At 39.1% G+C, this 22,938-nt stretch overlaps 1 protein-coding gene across 11 annotated transcripts in view; it reads right to left on the bottom strand.

Annotated features, from left to right (window-relative positions):
• Positions 1 to 22,938, bottom strand: part of NRXN3 (neurexin 3) — a 940,418-nt gene that overhangs the window by 253,714 nt on the left and 663,766 nt on the right. For all 11 annotated transcript variants that reach the window (XM_083837468.1, XM_083837465.1, XM_083837469.1 and 8 more), the window contains one exon: positions 3,474 to 3,655. In XM_083837468.1, the coding sequence (XP_083693594.1) occupies positions 3,474 to 3,655 (182 nt within the window). The remainder of the gene's footprint in view (positions 1 to 3,473; positions 3,656 to 22,938) is intronic.

Below are 22,938 nucleotides of genomic sequence, written 5' to 3'. Positions count from 1 at the left end.
CTTGAGAATCAGAATATTCTATATCAAATCCTGTAGCCTTCATTTGCCACCTGGTGCTAAGTGATAGATATTCATTAACATAACGATTACTTAAGCAGTATTTCTTCCAAAATCACTAGCATTTTTTCTTCAACTTAGAGTTTACTTTCTACGAGCAATTAAGAAATTGGACTAGTATTACTACCAAGCCTTACTAGTCTTACAAGACCAGCCTGAGGAACCATAGGTAAAATGACATTTAACAAACAAATAAAAATGAAAAGCTGCAAAATAAAACAGCAGCACACATGGGTAGATGATTTGTCTCTCTGTAGTCATCAACAGAACGATATTCATCATAACCTGCAGCTGTTTTCCTCTCCTGGTTTGTTCTCTGTAAAGATTTTTGCATGTTGTAAAACCAAAAAGTAGAAGGTTTGGTAGTGTAAGGTGAATGATAGTATAGAAACACACAACCATAACTCAAATCTGCAGTAGATTGTAGAATGCAATTTTCTGGTACATGTTTGGACTTCATTCTTTGAATGAATCGACAGGAAAAAAAATCTTACAAGAAAGGATCTGATATTGTAACAACACTTTGATTCCAAATGCTACAGTTAGCTCTGTTCACACAAACACCTCATGCTTCATATATGACATTGATCTGGAAGGTATGCCATCCATTTTCCCAGGGCTGCCAACCTATGCTTCATTGTAAATCAGGAGAGAAAATAGTTTGAGGTTGTAATTTTTTCTCATATGAAACAGACACCTTAGCTAATGAATTTCCACAATGTCTGAAAGACTCAATTAAAAAATGAATCCAAACAGAACAACCATAAATTAAACAAGCAAATATGCAAGTCTTTAATAAAGATATGTTTTTTGGCTTTTAACCTCTTACAAATCAAAAGAGATTATAATGAACGCTCCAAAACATACATGGTGTTCAAAAAACATGGAAACTATTAGAAAGTCTCCTCAGAGCACAAGCCCCTCTCACAACCTTTAAAATGGTATCAGATCTTGATAAACCATAGGCTGTACAATGAATTTTGTATTAAATTTTAATCTAGTGATGCACAGTAGAAAATAATGATCACCAAATTGCTTTTGTGACCAGTCATCACCAACAGAGCACCCAGGGAAGAGCAAGAAGGCCTGAATTCAGTGGATAGCATCCTTAAAAAAATAAATAAAAGCATGACTGGAATACTCAGAAAGGTCCCCAAAGAAGACACCTCCCTAGCATTCATCCAGAAAAGTTTCACTTTTTTTTTTAAACAAAAATAAAACGAAAAACACAACTGCTCCTGAAAATTTAAATTGTTAAATATATATAAAATGAATTACCTTAACATCATTTTGCCTGTTTTAATACCTAGTTTAACTCTTCTTCCTACAGTTTACTTTGTGGTTTAACTAATTACCTTCTTCGAGTTTTATTTAATTATCAGTTTAATAAGCTTTTGCAACTGTCAGGATATGCAAATAAATTTCTCCTATACCTTTATTACCATTTGATCCATTGCCTTGTTTCTTTAGACACAGAAAAATTGCCTAATGGAAGAACAAGGCTTTGAAAAAAGGAAGATGGACAGCATCTTTGAACATGACAGCACACAGCATGTGGTAGATTTCAGTTAGTCAAAAAGACTGATCTCATGAAAACCTTGCATATATTTTGCAAAGTAAGAGGTCATATGGTCTCACATTTAAAGTGTCATTTCAAAAGGCTATTGTTGGTGATAGACATAAGCAGTAATACCAGGCCCAGGAGAGCACTGTAACTTAGCTTTGGATACTCACAAATAACTGGCAAATGCTCCTAAATCCATCCTGACCACAAAAGAATAAGAGAAACTGAACTAGTTCTGTATTTGCTGCTAGTGAACATCTTCAGGCATAAAATTAGCCAAACTACACCAGAAACAGTCAACAGAACTTTTAGTACTAATATCAACTGCAATTAATAGCTTAGCTTTACATATCTGATGTCTGTAGGTATCAGATAATGTTAGGAAAAAGTCAAAAAAGTTCCGTTGGACTCATTTGTAAGAAAAGAGTTGAAATATTCAAAACCAAGTTATAGAGAAAGACTATGTGCCTTCATTATTAATGCTGAGAAATTCCATTTTGGTATTTGTGTACATTTCCCCTCTTCCTTCCACTGAGCACCACCAAGAAGAGTCTAACTTCTCTTTCCTCTATTAACATCCCAGAAGGCAACCAAAAGCAACGAGATCCCATCTTAGACTTCTCTAAGACTGAACAAATTCATATATCTGTACTTCTCCTCACATGTTCTCCAGTTACTCGATAGCATTTTACAAATATGCTTTTTTACAACAGCTGAAGAATATATAGTGGCTTGTTCAATTATGTCCAACCACTTTTGCTTCACATGAGTTATGGAATTCTAACCCATTAGGCTTAACATATTGTTCATATTGACAGTATCTTCGGCTTTTCAGCCCTTTTATTGTTGTTGTTGTTTTTTAATGTTTGTTTTGAGAAAGCAAGAAAAATGTGGGGGGAAAACATAGTGCCGGGATTTTTAAAATGCTGACAATGAGTGCTAGCCTTAACCCTTGCTTCAGAGCCATCCTGCAGTACACCGAGTGCTTCCAGAAGACTCCAAACATTGTAAATTCTTCTGTAACTCAGCAGCAGACTAAGACGGTCAGTCATTCACATCAGGTCTGTATATTGGACCCTGACATTCCTCATGCTTACTTATACTTTCTCTAGGTTCCAATGAAATGTCAACAACTCCCCAGCTCATTCAAATCCTGCAAATGTCACATCCCTCTTTCACTATGAATTGATGCATAAGACATGGCAAACAAGAGCATTAAGCAACATGACCAGCTTCTACCTCTAGTAAATGTCTTGGCTACTTCATTTAGAAAGGAAAACAAGTGCTTCCTTCCCAGCCCCCTCACCACCACATCAGGAAAAAAAAAAAAAAAACTCTCCAAAAGTTTCCAGTCTTAGTCTCATTTTCTCAAATAATTCCACATTTTCACTAAAGCCACTTTCATCCAAACTTCCCTATTTGAATATTTGCTCTCACAAAGGAGAAGTTTATTTTCTTTTTCAAAGCTACGTTGTTTTGAACTAACTGATGCTTGCAATAGCAGATTAGATCAACTCTTCCTGCAGTAGGTGAGGATCTGGTCAGTTCTCACTTAACTTTCTCAGTGAGAAAAATTAATTATCACTCCATTTCATTCTTTGCCTTCTGAGAATAGCAATGTTACACCATAAGTTCAGTTGTATTCAGGACTATGCAGTTGTCAAGTAGATTAACTCTGCCATGATACGGAATCTTATGAGTGACCCCCCCGCCTCCCCTTCTTCTGGCACCACATCTTGGCTCCCTGTTCATCCCATTCAGTAAACATCATGAGTGCTGAAGACACAAAGTGCAGAGTATGACACATGTTATTTTATATTAATAGTATAGTATAGGGTCTATCTATACTCACTATGTGCAGTTGCAGAAAGTCACCAAGCCCAGGGGCACTGTCAATCCTCACAAGGATGCCATCCTTCACTGTTGTGCTGAAGCCCACAGCAAGACGGTCTGTCCTTGTGCTTGGTCTGTCGTTAGCTGGCCAGGTGTACAAGATGAGACCTCCACTCTTCCCAAATATATATGTGGCACCAGCTACAAAACAGAAAACAAAAGAAAAAATCATTAATTATTTGTTTCATTTATTTGTCAACTCTGGAAATAATTCTATGACTTCTGAAAAGGAATATATGCAAGCATATGCTTTCAGTAGTTAACATGGTAAAATCAAGGCCCCCTACTGGCCAGGCTACTGACAGCACACAGAGAAGACCAGGCAAGTCAATTTCAGCCGACAATGGAAATGTATTTTCCAGGCTCCGCTAGGTAATAGTGGAGGACAGCACACTAAAATACATTTTGTGACAAATGACATGGAGAGTCCTCTTGGATATTTATGACACGTGTTATAATGCACACAAAATGGCTATTCAGACTGCCCTCCCACATGCATTCCACTAGTTTTCCTTTGTGGAGCCACAACCCTAAAATGCTAGATGCTTTTCCTAACAGGAGGAGATAAGAAGGTGAAATAGCTTTTTAAATCTGACAAAATGCATCTGTTCCTCCACCATTAGCCTTGCACCATTAGACTCAATAACAAACAACATAATTTCTTCCTTATGGAAGAAATTTCATCCTTCAGATGAACATGGACTCAAGACTCCAAATACTTCCAGCATGTAATCTAAATGTGCATGTATGTTATTCAGAGCAGCCTCATGTTCCTACATTCATAACAGCAGGAGAACCACAAGCAAACAAACAAGCTTCCTCTTGAGGTATAAATCACTTAAGACTTCTCTGCTGTATGCAACCAGCTAAATTGTATCTCAGGCTTCCAACGTAAGTTATTTCAGTTCCTAAATAAAGGCAAGGAGCCTTTGAGATAAAGATAAGTGAAATGCTTATCAAGAATGAATGATTTCATTAGCGCTTAATGTCATCCCAGACAATGTCAGATAGCATAATGCTCCTTTTTTTCGGGGGGAGGGGAGGGAAGAGTTTAAAAAACAAAAGAGAAACACCAAAAGCCAACCAAACATCTGTTTCAGAAGACTGAATCCCTTAACCCATGCTTATTTGGGTATTCAAAGGAAATATTTGGCCTCTTTGAAGCTTGTCTTGTCTTCAGTTCAAGACTCCTCACAGTGAGAGACTATTTTTTCAACACTGCTTAAGACTTTTGGAAATCTAGTACATACATCTCCAGCAGAATTTGTCTTCACAATCAGCTTGGGAATTTGTTCCCTGACTCTTTGTTTTTGAAAAAGGACAATACCAAACCTCTCCAAACCTGGATGCTGTCCTCTCACATTTACAAGGGCCATCTCAGCTCAGTTAGACAGACACACAAGTGAGAAATCTACCATCACAGATGAATAAGCTGAGAAGCAGAAGTGTTCAGAGACCACTTTCTCACTTGTACTCAAGACTCAAAGTTAGGAAGATTTCTATAACTCATCAAAACAGTCTCTGAGCTTCTTGGAAAATGTGATTAAAATCGCCATTCCAGATCCAAATCTACAGGCAAGTCAGGAACATATATCTTAATGCCTCAGCCACTTACTGTACCTGAGTTTCTAAGTACTATTACAACAGATCACAAGCTACAAAATAATAAGCAAAAATATCCAGCTCCCATTTCAGCACCAGGGATGAGAAGGCATAGGCAGCATGGGACAACTAGGGTCTGAGTGAAACTACAACTAATGCTATTTCCACCCCCACCATGCATACCAACCAGCGATGCGTATCAAATAACCCTGAAAAGAATAAGAGTAACTAGATAAAGAAACAGGCTGAATCTTATATTGGTCACTTCAACACTTGCCTACAAAGCTGCAGCTCCAGTAAAGCTCTTCATGACCTGAATTCCAATTGAATAGTACATATTAGTGGAAATAATTGATACCCTTCACCCTAGTTTAAGAAGCTTCCTCTCAGCACATATTATCAAGACAGCAAAAACTCGGGCACATAGAAGGGAAATGATTTATAAGCAGCTGACTCAATGATAAGAGTGAAAATGTATCCATGTTCCCTACCTTCCAGGTTTCTCCATACCCGCCAGAACATACTCCCAGTAAATTCAAACAAACATGTCTGAAATCAGAGTTAGGTAGGAAATTCCACTTGTAAATGTGAGTTAACAGAAAAGCATGCTGACATACTGGAATTTTGAACACACATTGTTTCAGTTTCAGAAAGGTTAATTCTACAGACTGAACTACAACTGCTCATCAAGACAGAACATGCACAACTTGAAAAATATGTAGAGTATGTTTTTGTTTCTTTCCTTTTAAACACATCCCCAACCATATAAGTAAACTCTTCAAATCAGTTAGCAATGACTGGGTATTGAATCATCTATGGCTTTCACCATGGTTGGGAATAGGAACTGCCCACTATAAACTTCATTACAAATACATTCCTTTAGTTATTAGCTTGTTCTGAAAGCTGTGTGTATTTCATTACAGATTAAAACAAGACACAGCAGCGTGTTAAGTAAAGCAAGATGAGTTTATGTATTGTTAATGACTTCATGGATTAAAACCTGCTTTCCAAAACTATTCTCACTTGAACTGCAAGTTTGGTTGGTTTCCTTCCACCACCTCCCCCCTTGCCTTTTTTTTTTTTTTTTTTAAACTGGTTATCAGGCCCTTTATAAGGAAAGATGAACTTGGAAGAGTTCTTCACTATTTATAAGGACAGATGATTTCATTGCCTAAGAGCCATTTGGCTGCAGGTAGAGCATGTCAGAGCTCCTGTGAGCTCCAATTAGAACCAATTATGTCTTCATAGGCCTGTCATGGGACTTAACTGCTTAACAGAGCTCGTTTTTCCCTCGCAAAACACAGATTTTGCTTCTAGGCTTAACTTGAAGAAATTCAGTACTTTGAGTTTGTGCACAAAGCTCCATCAGATGAAACCACTAAAAGATCACTATCTAAAGTAACCTTTTAACACAAGCCTGATGGTCAGCAGTTGTTTCTTTGTTGTACAGGTCAAAATTACCTGCATAATAATAGACGGGCTGGTTGGTTCACCTGTGCATAACTGAATATACTATTATTTGTTGGGTATATAAGTGCCCCTTTCCTTTCCTTCCATTTTGAGGCTATACAGGATACACGTTGCCTTGTGTTGAAATCCATGTCACATTAACTTTATACAAATAAATTAGTTTTCCTCCTCAAGTATAAACAGAATAGTAACTCCAATCTAAAAACACAAGGTGCAGATATTAACTAAAAATTGAAGAGGAAGAATAACCAGAGTTACTACCACAAAGCAATCATATTAGAAAAGCAAACAAACAGAAATCCAAACAAACATTTGACTTGAGTGCTTCCGTTTGACTGCAGCAACCATGAGTTAGTTCACAGAGTTCGAAACTTAAGAGAACTGAACAAGATAAAAAGTAGGTTTTCCCTTCCTCCCAAGACAATTTCTATTTGAGACTGATGATGGATAGGACACTGTTAACGAGCAACTACTAGATGTTTAGTTTTTCCTCATTGTTCAAGGCTTAGTTGCATACCTCATTTAATAAACAACTCCAACCATGCCCTGGAAACAAGAAATTCTGAGGGACTGATTAATTCCATGGTATTTGTTGTTAATGTTCCACTACTTCCACTATATTACCCACACTTTGTAAAGACAACAAAGATACAAGTGCACAAAATCATTTCCCCCCTCAGCTGTGAGAAATCCCACTTCCCACAGTGCCCTGGGCCACCTTTACTGTACCAACGTGCGAAAACAAGCAGGAGCAGAATACGTTCAGCTGTTTTACTGGGACGCTGCATGCAGAATTTGGAGCTCAGAGAAGCCAAGAAGTATATGGTAAGGAAACACTCCGTAGAGATTTAAGCTACTAGGACACCACTACCCATTTCGCATACACAAGACTGCAATTTCTCAAAAATATAATTTAGCAAAATGGCAGTTGACTATTATAACTTTGGTATTTAGAGATGTAAAAAATCAGAGACTGACACGTCACAATACATGCGACAAGGCTGTTGTTCAGAGCCTGCCTACCTAGCTTAGGGAAGTTGTGTATTTTGCTAGCTACATTCATGGACAGAAATGTTAGATTATTTAGTTCCAGTCAAAATAGGATAGTTTAAGGCAAAATCCTCATCACAGAAAATTCCTAACAGAAAAGTTATCAGCGATGTTATAAGCCACAGCAAGTAAAACCTCACAGTGAGTTGTGCTAAGAAACATTTACTTGAAGTTGGCACCACCACCTATAATTTTAAATCAGTTATCGTTTTTTCTAATCATCGCCCAAAGTCCTCAAAATCTATCTTAAGGAAGAGTATTCTTCAATCAACGCTGAAGAACTGCAGCAGCTCTATCTTGCCTAGAACTAATCCTGTAAAGCAGTAGAGAACAAGTCTGCCACATTTACACAAGATATAACTTCTCTTGTCCCTTAGGGATTCTGCAAATCTCCTGATGTTAAATAAAAACATTCTCTATTTGCATCTACTAAGCCATTTTATCAACAGCCCATTTTGTCTTTGCTACACCACAACTCTAACAGACTCTTCTTCACTGCGGCCAGGAAAATGCCACATCTGACAGATATTACAGCCCATGAACATATACACATTGTTTACAGCAGCAGCTCCGCACTGGGATGAGTTTAATGTACTGTGAGCAGCACAGTTCAGATTTTTAAAACCAAAAACTGCCTTTAACATGAAAATTAGTAAGGATCTCAGGTAACAATTGTAGCTTTTAACCAGGCCTGAGTTAAAAGAACAAAATTTATGACCAGAATCCTACATTCCTTCATGACAACATTGACAAAACAATCTGAACTGAGGTAATCTCACATGGTTTTATTGACAGCTAACAAACTTTTGTTTTTATTCAGGGACTCATGCAACTTTTATTCATGCCACTCATGCAACTAGAAGTCTCCTGATCATGGTGGTAATTGACCACAAAATATTTAGGTTTATGTATCACAGTAACATCTCTCTACCTAAAATAACACGAGACACTGCACGTGCCTTTCCCTCAATTGTCGTCTTTGTTCTCTTGCACAGGATTCTAAACAAATAGTTTTACTTCACATCTGTGTAAAAGGACTGGAAGACTATTTTTATTTTCCTTAATAAGGGAAGAAATGGAACAATCACAATTTTAGAAGTTAGACTCATAAGTATAAAAACAAAACCACCCTATTATTTTTCTTACCCTACTGCTACTTTTTTTTGAATTTATTTTTTTTTCTTTTTGTGACTACTTCATGGTCCTACTATATTTCCTGATAGTCTATTTTTTTCCTGATGAGCCACCTATGGTACTTCATATGTTGCTGTAAAGGTCCTACCATGTTTACAAATAATCAAGGCACTAGTAAAGGAATGCAAGTTAGAATTCTGGCATGAAAGCAGGCAAGAAGAGTTCAGACATACAACTGCTGAAACTCAATAAGGAGATAATGCTTCCTGCAGCAGTAAATGTTATGTGGTCATGTAATGAAAAAAAACCAGCTCCCCAAAAAACAAGGTGGAGAGAGCTATTCTGCCCTAGCAAGTGGAGATGAACAAAACAACTAGGGAGAGTTGTACATCAATTTCTGCTCGGATTAATAGAAATCTCTGACCAAATAGAGTGGAGGTTTTGACTGAAATAGGTCTGAATGAAAACCTCAAACGAGTGTCCAGGTCTCTGCCCAACAGTTTTGAGTGTTTCAAATAAAAGTAATACAAATAGGTAAATCAGATTAACCAGATTACTAACCTCAAAAATTAAGGTCTCTCCCACATATTCACAGCTTAAGGTAAACTGCATATTTGACCACTCAGTTCACAAACAGGAAAAGAATGGCATAGCTCTTCATGGCTTTACTCAGTTCAACATCTTATTTGCACTAGTTACTCTCTTCAGGAAAAAACATACATAGACTGAGTAAAAATAAAGCTTCAGACAATTGTTTTTCCTGTTTATTCCTTCTGGTTTATCAAATAGGCCATGCATGTTGTGCAACTCTGAGTTTCCTCCAAATGAATTTCTTAGGAGTAAAAAATTAAAACAATGGTAAAAGAATGTTTTGAGGACAATGAGTGTCCATATCAATTAAGAGTAACAGTGATTAAAACAGGTAAAATTCTTACCTAATTTTGCAATGAACTCCTGAATAGCATGGATTTGACTGACTTCATAACTGGAAATCACCAGAACTGGGTCAACTCTAAATGTGCTGGAAGATCTATACTGCCTAGAGAGGACTTAATATGTGTTTCCCATTTCCAAGATAAACATTTAAGAATTATTCCTATGGGTGCTGTCCACTACACACACTGTATACAGGTACCATTATCAAATTAAGAACTGAGAGGGGGGTAAAAAAAAGATCAAGAAGCAGTTTGACTGAATTTAAGATTCATAAACGGTTTTAGGATTTAAGTAAGACAATAACAGCACTAATACCAAGAAGCTTGCTAACCCCCTTCCCTCTGTCGTTCCATATTTGCAAAAGCATCAGCCACACTTAATACCTTCTTAATAAGAAAGAACTAAAGGGAGGTTGAAAGTTTACAGGGGAGCTGGCCATCATTATCTGACTTGACTATTCCATCACAGGATCCTTCTTAGGAGAAAACAGGCAGACCTGATACTTTTTATGAAATGACTGGTGAAATGTCTATTTATTTAATCAAGAGTTTTAAATTGCCTAAGAATAAAGAAAATTTAAGGCCCTGAAGAACGCAAAGCTTCCTGTCTAATTCCCACAAAAACAAGCTTCTGTGCTTAAAAGGACTTCATATGAAGTAGCTCTTTTTCATTTCAGTACACTCTCCTCTTGACAATCCTCTGAGATGCAGATTGAACAACATTTTCTTCTCCCTTCTCAAAAAACATACATTGTTTGTTATGAAACTGCAATTCCTTTCCACCTATAAAATATGAAGAAGCTTATTCTACGCAAAAAGGAGGAGTTAGGAAATCTGCAGGACTAACTCAAAATGGAAGCAGCCATTTGGATCATGCCTTCTTTGTTTGTCTTTTTTAACGACAGCAAATTAATATGAGTCACTTTCCTCCTCGCATGTGTGCATCAGCCAACAATAGGATCAGACAGTATGCTGCTTCTTGTTAGTTACACTGCATTAAAAAGATTGGAAGAGTAAAAGGGGGAGAAGAAGGGAGTGTTCCTAGAACTACCAGACAGTCCAGGATAGTTTACACTTGAACTACGAATTTCCCTAAATCCAGTATACAGAGAACATCAATTTTTCTTTCTAATCTCAGTTAGTGATGGGGCACATTGGGGATGTTTGCTATCTTGGAAGGAATTTAGGGATTAGCTGCTAAATAAAATACACCCCAAATGACCAAAGACATACCAATTTAAACATAACAGATTACAGCCAGGAAATATTCTTTGTTAATATTTCCATTTACATAAAATGAATGTGTCAACTAATTCATTGTCATGTCTTTATCACTGATCTTAAGTGGGCACCCATAGAAAATGGGGAACAGAGCACGTGTTACTTCCTTAAAGTAGACACCCAGACTATGAACCTTTTTAGCCATTGCCTCAGTGTTATATGGTTCATTTATATAGTAATTCCAAACAGACCTAATTTCCAGGTACTTATCCAGTCTCCCCTTGAAAGCATTTAGAAGTTTTGCATTCACAATAATGGCTTACAAACCTTCAGCAATCACATACGTAACTGTCACTGACGTAGCTAGCTGAACAACAGCCAGCCATGTGCCTTAGCAAAGGCAACTGGCAGCATCCTGCGCTGTGTTAAGAGGATGACAGCCAGCGGTTCAAGTGATTATTCCTCTTTATTCAGTGCTTGTTAGACTACTTCTAGAGTAATGCATCCAATTTTGGGGACCCTAATACAAACAGACGTTGACAAACTGAAGTGAGTTCAGTGGAGGGCCACAAATACTGCCACAGGAGACCGAAGTGTCTGCCTTGTGAGGAAAGACCAAAGGAATTGGGCTTACTCAGCTTGGAGAAGACAACTTCAAGAGGACCTAAGGGCAATCTCACAGCACTTGCACAGAAGTTAATGAGAAGACAAAAGCCACGGTCTTCATTGATGAACTTGAGAACAAGCAGCAATGGACATGGTTTGAAATAAGAGATTCTGACTTCACAGGATTTAAAGTTTTTTTTTTTTTCCCCCCCCTCACAAAGACAGATATACAGTCAAACAGGTCATCCAAGGAGATTTGAGAGCCTCCACGCTTGGACTTCTCAATATCTGACTACATGAAACTCCAAGCAATCTGATCTGACCTCATAGCTGACCCTGCTCTGAGCAGGGGTTTGAAGCAGAGACTTTCTAAGGTCCCTCCCAGTACTCTATTAAGTGAAGATTCAACTTCATTTTTCATACTTGCTGTTGATAAATAGATATTCCCTAGTTCTTGTACTGGAAGACACAGTGATCTGTCCCTGCATCTATCCTCTCAGTGTCAACCTTGCCTCGTAGAGTGTTATTGTACCACCAGCCTCAGCCCTCAAGTCCTGTCTTTCAGTTGAATCATCAATTTCAGCCCCCACAACTTTAGGCAGACATATGACAGACATCAATCTAAAAGAGGTCCACAAGGACAATCCCTCCAGGACTTCTCTATGCACCACGGAAAAAGAAAAACATCTGACAAAGAAAACATGTACTGCTCGTAAAAAATATAGAACTTGCATTAGAGGAAGATACAAGTCTTAAAACCAAAATGCACCAGAAGCAGTCAAAAGAAATTACAAGTCCTGCAACTGAAATATGAAATTTGCTGAGTGTAAGTGCACAGAGAACAGTGCCCAGTTACTGTGACCCTTGCAGGACAGGTTTGGGAGCACAGATATCAGGGACAAAATGTTACCTGCCACCTGGTGGGAGACTTCATTAGGTAACTAAATTCAGTAAAAGCAGATGCAAGAGTTTCTTAGTTATGTTCATCTGCCAGAGAAGCTGGAATCTGAATGTGATTTCTTGTTTCTTGGCATTTCCTGATAGAACAGCCCACAGAGAGAATGTCCTTGGAGAAGCCCAGAAGGCAGCATGCCAGAGGAACTCAGAGACTACTGTTAGCAGACAAAAGCGCAGTAGGATTCATAGTACATTTGGGGCCTGGAGTGAGAATAGGGATGTTAGTTAACTAAAATAGTTTTTTCAGAATCCGAATGGTAACAAGATGGCCTAGACAGCTCAGAATGGATGGAGGCCAGAGAGCTATTATTGATCCCAGCCCGTTCAGCTCTTCTCTGAAAAAAAAATCTCTCTAGTTTTGATCCTTAAGCTATGGCTTACAGCATCAAAACAAATGAACTATCAGGAAAAAAAAATACAAATACAAGCACTGTTCTCTCACTTTCTTTTACTCACCTGTTGTTTAGAAGAAAGAACATACAGAATAAAAGGTTTTGCTTGTTTTAAACTGGCCACTCGGTAAGAGTAAATAGTTCTTTATTCTTCCTTAAATGTGTTCACATTTCTATAGTCTATGTAGTAAAAACGGTAAATACAGTTTACATTTATGGTCTCCACAGCAGGAGATCAAAGCCCAAACTTTCAGGCTTGAATGCAGAAGAGGGTTAGACTCAAAATACTAGCTACTAGATACTCCCCAGAGCCACAGAAGGTGGCTAAATCACACACCAAGTCTGCAGTTGAGCTACTCTGGCAGATTTTTAGAGATCTAACCTACTGGCCACAAGCATTTCAGAAGCATGCTATAAAAATAGCAAGTTTCATTCTGAAAACCTACTCTTTTGCTATTTATTACTGTAAACACAGAGTAGTCCTTTAGAATTAAGGAAGGCTGTTTTGGTCTGCCAAGAAAACATACACTACAAGTTCTGAGCTTTTTTACCGCACACCAAATACATCATCAGAACTACTGGAAGGCCAGCGATGAAAAGAAATACCTGTTCAGAAGCTTACCTTTCCAAAGACTCTCTAACCTTCCCCCCAAGGTCACATAGTGGGAATGCAAAAACAAAGCAATCCAGGGCTAATAGCATAGCATACAAACCCTCCATAAATGATATGCAGCTTTTCTTAGTTTTCTTCCCTTCTCACCACCACGAAAGGACAGTCACCGTTAGGAGAGGTGTACCGGTGTGAGCTTTATACAGGCTATCTGTTTAAAAGGTACTGTGCCAAAGTAAAAGACAAGTGTAATGGTTGTTTAATCATTCTCACCATGAAGTGCCAATTCTTTAGTCTCTTATGACATTCATGAATGATGCAGAGGGCTGGCATGATGAATGCAGAGCAATTCCGACTGACAGATACTTTCAGAGAATTTATATCCTTCCCGTACTCCCAGGACAAAAGGGCTCTTGAGCTGAGTTATCATTTGTTCCATGAGAGGATTTACAGTCTTGCCAGCAACTCCTTTTACCTTACTCTCTAAAGCGTTTATTTTGATATACTGATTGTGATCATTCAAGAACAACTGTATCTGAAGAAAGTCAGCTGAGGAGAGAAAAAGCACAGTGGTTCTGAATAACTCGCTCACCTTGACCCAGGACTTTCTTCCCCTCAGCCAGTTTGCTTTGTCTTTGGTATCAGTTCTTTCCTGGCATCCTCTGCTATCCCCATTACAATCGCAATATGACTCAAGGGAGACATCTAATCTCCCATGCCTGGCTACCCTTCTTTCAAGGCAAAATATGAAGTTTAGCAGAAAAGCACAGCCACCTCACACCTTTCTTATCATTCCACTAGAAAGCACCTTCTCCAGGAATCAGTTTTCACACCAGACTTGAGTGGCCTACGTCTTACAGCTACAAGCAGCAACAGCTCCTGACACAGGATTCAGTGGCAAAGCTGCACCTGTGCCTCATCTGGAAGAGCGGGCTGATACAAGGATCATGGAATATCCCGACTTGGAAGGGACCCATAAGGATCATCGAGTCCAACTCCTCATGTAACACCACAGACCCAACAGCACCAGGTGACCAAGATATTCCCATTGCTATTACAAACATCACCGACAAATCGCACAAGGCATGTTTGCCCACAAGAAGCCAACACTTCTCACCCCAGGCAGAGGCTACCACGGGCTCTTACGGCTTTGATATTCAGCCACTCTCCAAAAGTTCTTCTGATGCAAGTATACTGTCAGGAAATCAGCAGTTAAAAACTAGACTATAAAATGTATCATCATCTCAGAGACCCGGAGTGCATGGCCTTCGGTAGCATGGCGCAATACGCTCATTTGTGTGAGATATTTTATTGAAAGGGCTGTGGGCTGCCTGTGTTGATCTAATGATCACAGCAATTTCCCTACACTTCATTTTAAAAGTATTAGGTGACTTCAGGCACAGAAGCAATAAGTTTCTATGAATATTACAGATAATATCCATAACATTCTCACAGAGAAGGCTATTGTAATCTCTTACAAATTATAAATTATTGCTTTAACACTACATTTTTGCACCTGTATACAGCATTTGATCTTAAATGCCCTGGCATGTCCTGTTCTTGAAGAGGGCTTATATAAATTATCAGGAGGAATTTAACTGCTTGCCTTTGAAATGAACCTATCTTTATATTAAAAAGCAATGTACCCCATCACCACATAGTACTATGGTAGACTAGTTACAGCTGCTATCCAAACACCTACTTAGACAGGGAGAGGGGACTCAATTAACCATATAGCATTTAACAGGTATTACTAAGAGGTTTTAGATAGCATGTTTAAATTAATATGGCTAAGAAAACAGCTAAAATGGATAGAATATGGCCTCTTAACCCCACCCCCTACTCTAATTGATAAAGATTTCCTTCATTCATATCTTTCAAGTGCATCTTCATCTCCATGTCTTTGAGCACTGACCCTCAATATTTTGGTTTCAGCCTATAGCTTGATTGTCAATTGCCAGCTGCAGTCCTAATAAAACATTTAGTTGCTAGATCATTTCTTTGGCAGGTAGCATGGAGAAGAGTGCACTTTTGGTACACCTTCCAGGATGCCAAAGGCATACATTCTTCAGAAACCCCAGTTCTGTGCTTCCTAAAGATGGTGTGTGGGTGTGTGGAAGCAGAAGAAATCTCTCTCAAATAAGCTGGAAAAATAAATCCCAGTATATATCTTTTTTCTCTCCTGCACCATAAATGAAACTATTGATCTACCTTTCACTCTTTCATGCCTTTCACACGCTTCAATAATACAGAGGATTTTTTCTTCATCCTTTCATCTCTAGGTCTGGAATGCCCCTTAAGCCCCATGTTAAGGGTCACTCATTCTTCCTCAAACTGCAGCAATTGCATCCTCCAGAGCCCTACAGGTGCCAGCTAGAGCGCATGCAAATAGCACAATCACATCCTGACTTCTTTGGAGAGTGAGACAACTAGACAGATTTTTAAATTATTATTTAAATAAACCCTATGTTTTCAAACTTGAGATGACTTACATTTCGTCTTTTAGAAGCATCCTTCTAAATACAATATAACAAACAGGATTTGGCCCAGGATGACAAGTAACTTCCAAGAACTGCACCTTGCATTGAAGTTAAATTGGCAGTACGGAATAACTGATGGCTCAACCATCAGGAACCATAACTTCTTGCTCCTATTGAAAACAGAGAACACATCGGCCTATTTCCTACAATTGCCTAGAAACAAAGAACCACAGAATAATCAGAAGGAACCTCTCAAAGTCACACTGTTCCCCTCTTCTCCAACTCAAAGCAGGGCTGACAAGATCAGGTTCCTCAAGGACTTGTCCAGTTAAGTTTTGAATGCCAAAGGAAGGACATTCAATAGCTTCTCCAGGCAACTGCTTCCAGTGTTTGACCACCCTAGTATTTAAAACACTATTTTCCATATTCCATCTTGTATCCATTGCATCTTATATTATCACTGGGGGTCTCCAAGAAGAGTCTTCTCTGTGAACTCCTATTCTGGCAGTTCAAGGCAACAGTACTATTTCCTCCCTCTCCTCTTTTCTCTCAGACTTTCCTCATGTGTCACATTCTCCAGCACCTTCATCACCCTCTGCCAGATTTGCTCCATTATCAGTATCTGTCTCATACTGCAAAGCCAAAACCCAGGCACAGTACTCCAGGTGTGGTCTTACACAAGCGCTGACTAGAGGGGAAGAATCCATTCCCTCAGCCTGCTGGCTGCATCCTTGCTAAGGCAGATCACTGTGAAGTTGTACCCATTTGCCACAAGGGCACAGTGCTGATTCAAACTGTCACCCACCTCTTTCACAGAGCTGTTTTCCATTCCTTAACACCTGGCCTGGCCTGTTGCACAGCAATTCTCCATCCCAGGTGTAGGAGTTGACATTTACCTTTATCAAACTTCACAAGACTGATGACAGCCTAAACTCCAGCCTATTGAAGACCCTCTGAACTGCAGCTGCACCCTCCAGTTTATCAAACTTTGCCCACAATTTGGTATCATATGCAAGCTGGTTGAGAGTCACCTCTGTCCCATAACCAAGGCCATCACCACAGACATTAAATAGTACTGGCATCAGCACTGACCCGAGGGACACCACAGTCAAAAGCTGCCTGTTGGACTTTCTGCCACTGAACACAGCCTTTTGAGCCAGCAGTCAAGCCAACAATTTCCCACATGTATCTACTTACCCAGCCCACCTCTGCCAGTTTGATTACAAGGATACTGCTGGACACAGTGTCAAAACCTTGGTTGAAGCAACAAAAAACCATCTCCTGTACCCACTTTGTGCACAAAGCCAGTCTCACCGTAAAAGGCAGTGTGGTTGGTCAGGCATCGGAAATCCACGTGGGTTCTGTCAAGATAGCTTTTCTTTTTTTTTTTTTTTGCCTGCTTCTAGGCTAATCTGCTCTGTAGTCTCCTTAGGCTGGTCGGCCTGTATTTCTCCAGGAGCCTCCTTTTTGCCTTCCTTGAAGACAGATATGACATTTGTCTTTTTTTTTCCCCTCCCCCAGCCATAATATACTATTAATAACATTTTCATTTTTTTTTCCTACTTGCTTCCTTCTTCAAATATCTCCTCACTATGTTTATTAAAGATAAAAGCACCAAAGTGTGATGTAGCTCTTGGATCTTAATATTTCTCCTACCATAGGAACATTTTCCTCCCTTGAAACACGCTATCCTCAATAATCTCATTAAAAATAAATCTCCCTTTTGACAACTCAGGAAATCGCTTTCAGTATCAGGGTATACAAGCAAGTGTTACTTCATCTGTTAAAACGAAGAGAAGTCCCTGTTGCAAGACCACATACATAGCTCACCAAACAGCAAAAACCTGCTCCTGAACTTATGATTAGCTTTTTCATGCCATAGACCACGTGTTACCAGTGTTCCGTATATCGTAATGCCCTATATTCTTACAAATCCATAGAATTGTTTTCCTTATGGTGGGAATGTGCCTTGAACCCTAGTTAATTAATCTAATCTTTTCTCCTTCATTGTGACCAAGTCAAATGGTCTCTGTCACGTAGCAGACTGTAGTTAACGCAGTAACTGTAGTCATGCAGTAGACTGTAGTTAGACCAGCTCCTCAGATTTAGGTGTTCTGCTCCAGATCCACCTCACAGCTTTGTTCTACCTTTAGCAGAAAATAAGATTACTACAGGATTGTTTTTGCTTTTCCAAAGGAGAATGTTGTTACAAGATACTCACAAAGCCTGCGGGAGCTGTGGTTTCTTCAGGGGAGTCCTTCCAACATGTCATTCTGACAACTATATCTTCCTTTCAGTACTACTAAAACTATCAGGATGCATACTTATAACAAAAAGTAAACTCAATAAAAAGCCCATTTTCTTTCACTGGCCTAAGAAGTGCAGGCTGTTATATGGCCTTATTCTAATTTGTTCAAAGGCTCACTGGTGATCCCAAAAGGTATCTTCCATACAGGGTGAACTTTGAGTTACTGATTACATTTAAGCATTATTTCATTTCTTTTTACGTACAGTTTCCCTATCGCTTTTGCTAAATCTTAAAATGGTTTATATTTAAACAGGAGCCTCTGCCTTTTCCCTTGATTTGATCCTCCAGTAAAGTCATAAAATGCTGGATTGAAAAGGGCACAATAATTGGCACAGCAGAACAATGAAGTCAAAAACATGAGGAAGGGGAGTGACATTCTGACGTTGCAACAAATGTCAGTCTATAGCAATTCATATTTGGTCCATGACTTGAAAATGCAAATACATTTAATTATGAATGAAAACATGCCCAATTGCAGTACTTAAGACAGAATTCTACTTTCACCTTAATTCTTATTCAAATAGAATACTTTCTTTAACCTAATGAGGAAATACTGGTGAAAATAATTATTTGAAACCTGAAGTTACTGCTAATGAAGTTTTCTATCTATTACAGAACATATAAGAAATTCCTCCATCAGTTGCATTCTTCTCTAACATACTCCACAAGTGAGTTGAACAGATCTCTCTCTTTCAAGGAAATCTTCAAAAAACACTACAAGACCAGATTTATCCCCCACACAGTGGAACAGTGGAATAGACATTTGTCTGGTTATTTGGTTATTTTGGCATTAGGCATAGACTATTGGTAACCAATTCTTATCACAGTCAAGGAAGAGGGAATGATTTACATGGCAGCTAGACCACCCAGTGGAAAAAGCCTAGAAATCAAACACAATGCAAAAGATGTACAGTCCTATCTTGAGTTAAGTCAAGTGGGTATATGCTGCAAAAAAGTTAAAGACTGTCTCATGCAAGTTAATTTGCACTACTGTGGTTAGGGCTAAACTACCCCAAACAGTATGTATAAATAATGATTTACAGAAGAACAAACACAGATTGTGTGCTAGTGGATGTCAAAATAACCTTGTCTTATTTGTGTCTTCACTGAAAATAAAGCAATCCAGATATTGAGCAGCTATGACATTTCTGTATTCAGTCAGCAATGACTCACAAAATGGCAACTCTCTTAACCTCTGGTTAAAACAAGTTAGCCATCTCAAGAACATTAGTAACAAAAAAAAAGCATTGAATTTTTTTGACGTGACTTAAGATTAGTTTTGTAGAAACAAAGGAATCAAGATAAGCTGTAAGAACAACAACAAAATAGCAGCACAGAAAGAAAGAAACCAGAAGTTTGCCATATAAATTCCCAAAAGCACAAGTTTCAGGTCCCACAGCAGTGGTAACTACCCATGCACATGTAACAAAAAAAAAAAACAACCCCATGAACCATCACTCACACACACACTTTTTAAGAGTATACCATCTCCTTGCTTAAGAAGTTTATGGGAAAGCATCAATTTAAAACCATAGAATACACAAGTTTTAACAGACCCACGAGGATCATGGAGTCCAACTCCTCCAACAATTTCCAGCATCAGATTATCACTTAATCCTTAATTTCAGATGCATAAATTTGTATCATTAAGTAACATGTAACTGAAATGTTTCGTTTTACTTACAGTGAGCATATTGTTATAACCCTTTGGTTACATGGGGAAAGGCTAAAGAAGTGGCTTCCTTCAATAAGATTGCAAAATTACTTTTTACTTCAACAACATTAGTATCACACATTTTTGCACTCATGTTTATTCCTCCTTCCATACAACCCTTTGCATGCAGAAAGGAAGACTAATCCCAACATTCTTTCCTGTAGCTCTTCTCCAAGGACGTCCATCTTCAAGACCCATGAGAAGCAAGTTATGAAACGATGGCTAGGGTACGTAGCATTTAATCAGACAGAACAGTACCATTAAGTTCTTAGCTACATGTGCATACCACTTAAGATTGGTCACTGATTAGACTCTCTAGAGACTACTGCAATACAACCCAAAAGGTATTTCTCTCTTAAATTACATCCTTTCCAGCACTCTGAAATCAAGTTCTTCTTGCTTCCAGGCGCACAATCCTATTACTGCAGCTCCCATTATTCCTTTGATTTTCCTTGTGTTTCTTACTATATTCATTTGCCTCCATTTTGACATTCCAGAGTACTACCTCCTATGCAGCAACTAAGATTACTCATTGGTTTGTTCAGCGCTGGCCAAAAGGATCTTGATTTTTTACCTGCCACCTCTATACAAGCAAATAATCTGGTCAACACCAAGGTATCCATCAATAATGTTGAAATGTAGACATCTGAAAAGCACGCATTTTCCTCCATCCACTTGAACACAAATTATTAACCTAGTTAAATTTGCCAAGAAAAACAGATAAGAGTTCTGGGTAACTCCACCCTTTTTTGCTTATATATTCTTATTTAAGTTATCCAGGAGTAAAAGGACTAACTGATGAGATTTTAAAAAGCTGTTTACTATACATATAGCCCATTTAAAGACTGCTTGAAAGATGCATATAGCAAGAAAGGAGAAACTTTCAAAGCAACACCAAAAACAAATTGGCAGCAGTCATAAGAAACTGGGATGTGGTGGTGTAGGGAGAAAAGAAGAAGTAGCTGAGAACTGAAAAGAAAAAGTGGAAGTATTGATGAGTGCTCTCCATTGGAAGTACTTCCTTCCAGCTAAGTCCTGCCATGGCCCAACCAACTACTATGCAGTGCTTGCTGTTGTGAGAAAATAGTCTGCTTCTTGCCAGCAGTGAGACACAATGCTTGCTGCCTTGTGGTTCTGAAGCTGACCTTCACATGACCATCCTTCTTAGTATCTATGCCAATGATCAAATTCACTGTAATTTTCATATATGAAAAGTCTTTAATTTTTTCCAGTGGGGACACACAGAAATTGTCCTGCAGAAGTGCCTATGGGCCCTGAAAACCCAGTGCCCACACCACTGCTCCTGGTGACCAACACGCACTGCTGTGTAACTGCTGACATTTTTGTACAGAGCCCGTAACCATGGCATCCCAGCACCATTAGATGTGTGCTTACACGTGCCAGTTCAAAGCACATCACCACCAATATTTATTTCTCCGCACCCCTCCCCCACATACCCAGAACCTTTTGCTTGGGGGCTTTTGTTTGACATTGGGTTTGGTTTTACTGTCCCCCCCACCCGCCCCTGCTGATGTCTGCCAGAGGCATCACCATGGCAACTAAAAGACCTCCTGAGAGGATAACAAACCCTCAAAGTTTTCCTTCAGTGCAGCCTCCAGCTGTTGCAAACTTTATCCATTTATCTCTTCACAGCCTCAATTAGAGCAATTGCATCCTGGAACCGATTTCCTCCTCCCTCCTACTGAAAAGTCTTTGGTCCACCTGTCAATTGGCATCCTTGCTTCATTACTTGCTGACAGCTCACAGTACAGCTCCCTTCCCCTGGCAAATTGCTCCTAATCAATTCCTTCTCTAACATTATCTCCTCAGCTCTTCCACACACAGGCACATACCCTTGCACGCTGGGAAGGGGCTAGCTGCAACTGCTGCCTCCCTCTGGAAGTTCAGCAGATAAGGAGCTCAGTGCATGGGATGTGTTCCCAGGTTTGCTGCTGTCTTGTTCTGGGACAGCAGGCAAGTTTCAGAGCCTCCCTCTCCCCTTCTGCAAACTAGAAAAGAGAAATACTTCCATCTTCACAGGGTGCTTTGAGAGGTGGTGATAGAAGAGCGCTCGATTACTTGGGGCACAAACTCTTCTGGCAATGGGCAAGCAAATAAACAGCAGGCAGCATTAGCAAATGATGCAATATACTACGATTGACTGTTTGTCCCCAGTAAACCTCCTAATGGCAATTTCATAGATTTTAAATCAGCTGCCCTATCAGGCATCTGCTTTGCATTCACTCCTGTTCTCCATCCCTTTCCCTTACACTGATAAGCTGATATACCCACTACTGCAGAAAGAGAGCTACCCATTCTATATCTAAAGACAAAAATAAAAAAAAGTCTCCTTGATGCATCACCTGTGGAACTTTAATCACATAAAGTGAACCAGACTGCCTGATTCAGAGAAGACGGAAGACTCAAGTCATCATGAAGCACGACTTTTATCAACAAAGACTAACACATGCCTTTCTGACAGGTGGATAGTGTTGCATCCTGTTATTTCAATTTTTCTTAATATTGAGTCTACTTTGTGGTTCTGTGCTATTTCCCACACATCAGTTCAAAAGAAATGTGCTTTAAGGAGTTTTATGTATATATTTCTATGTAAGCGTCTCCTTTGGTTTGATGCTGTTGCCTCTAATGCTGCCAGGAAGGAAATATAATTAGCTGTGAAAACACAAGTTTTAAATAGTTTGTCAGAGTGCCAAAACACATTGAAAGTACCAGTGAATGTGGATTTAAACTCATCAACTGCTTCTAAAGGATGCAGAGCACACAAGGGCACGTTGCAGGGATTTTAAAGGTTTTTCTTTGCTAGTACATTTAGAACCGCTGAAATTTTTCTCAGTTGACACAGCTCTGAATTAAGGACATCTGCTCACAGGTTTATCATAGGGAGAAAAAGCCACAAAGGTTTTAACTGCACTGCCTCCAATACC

The sequence above is a fragment of the Anser anser genome, assembly GCF_964211835.1.
Source record: "Anser anser genome assembly, chromosome: 5".
In the NCBI taxonomy this organism is placed as follows: domain Eukaryota; kingdom Metazoa; phylum Chordata; class Aves; order Anseriformes; family Anatidae; genus Anser; species Anser anser.
This window is presented reverse-complemented; position numbering and strand designations above follow the sequence as displayed.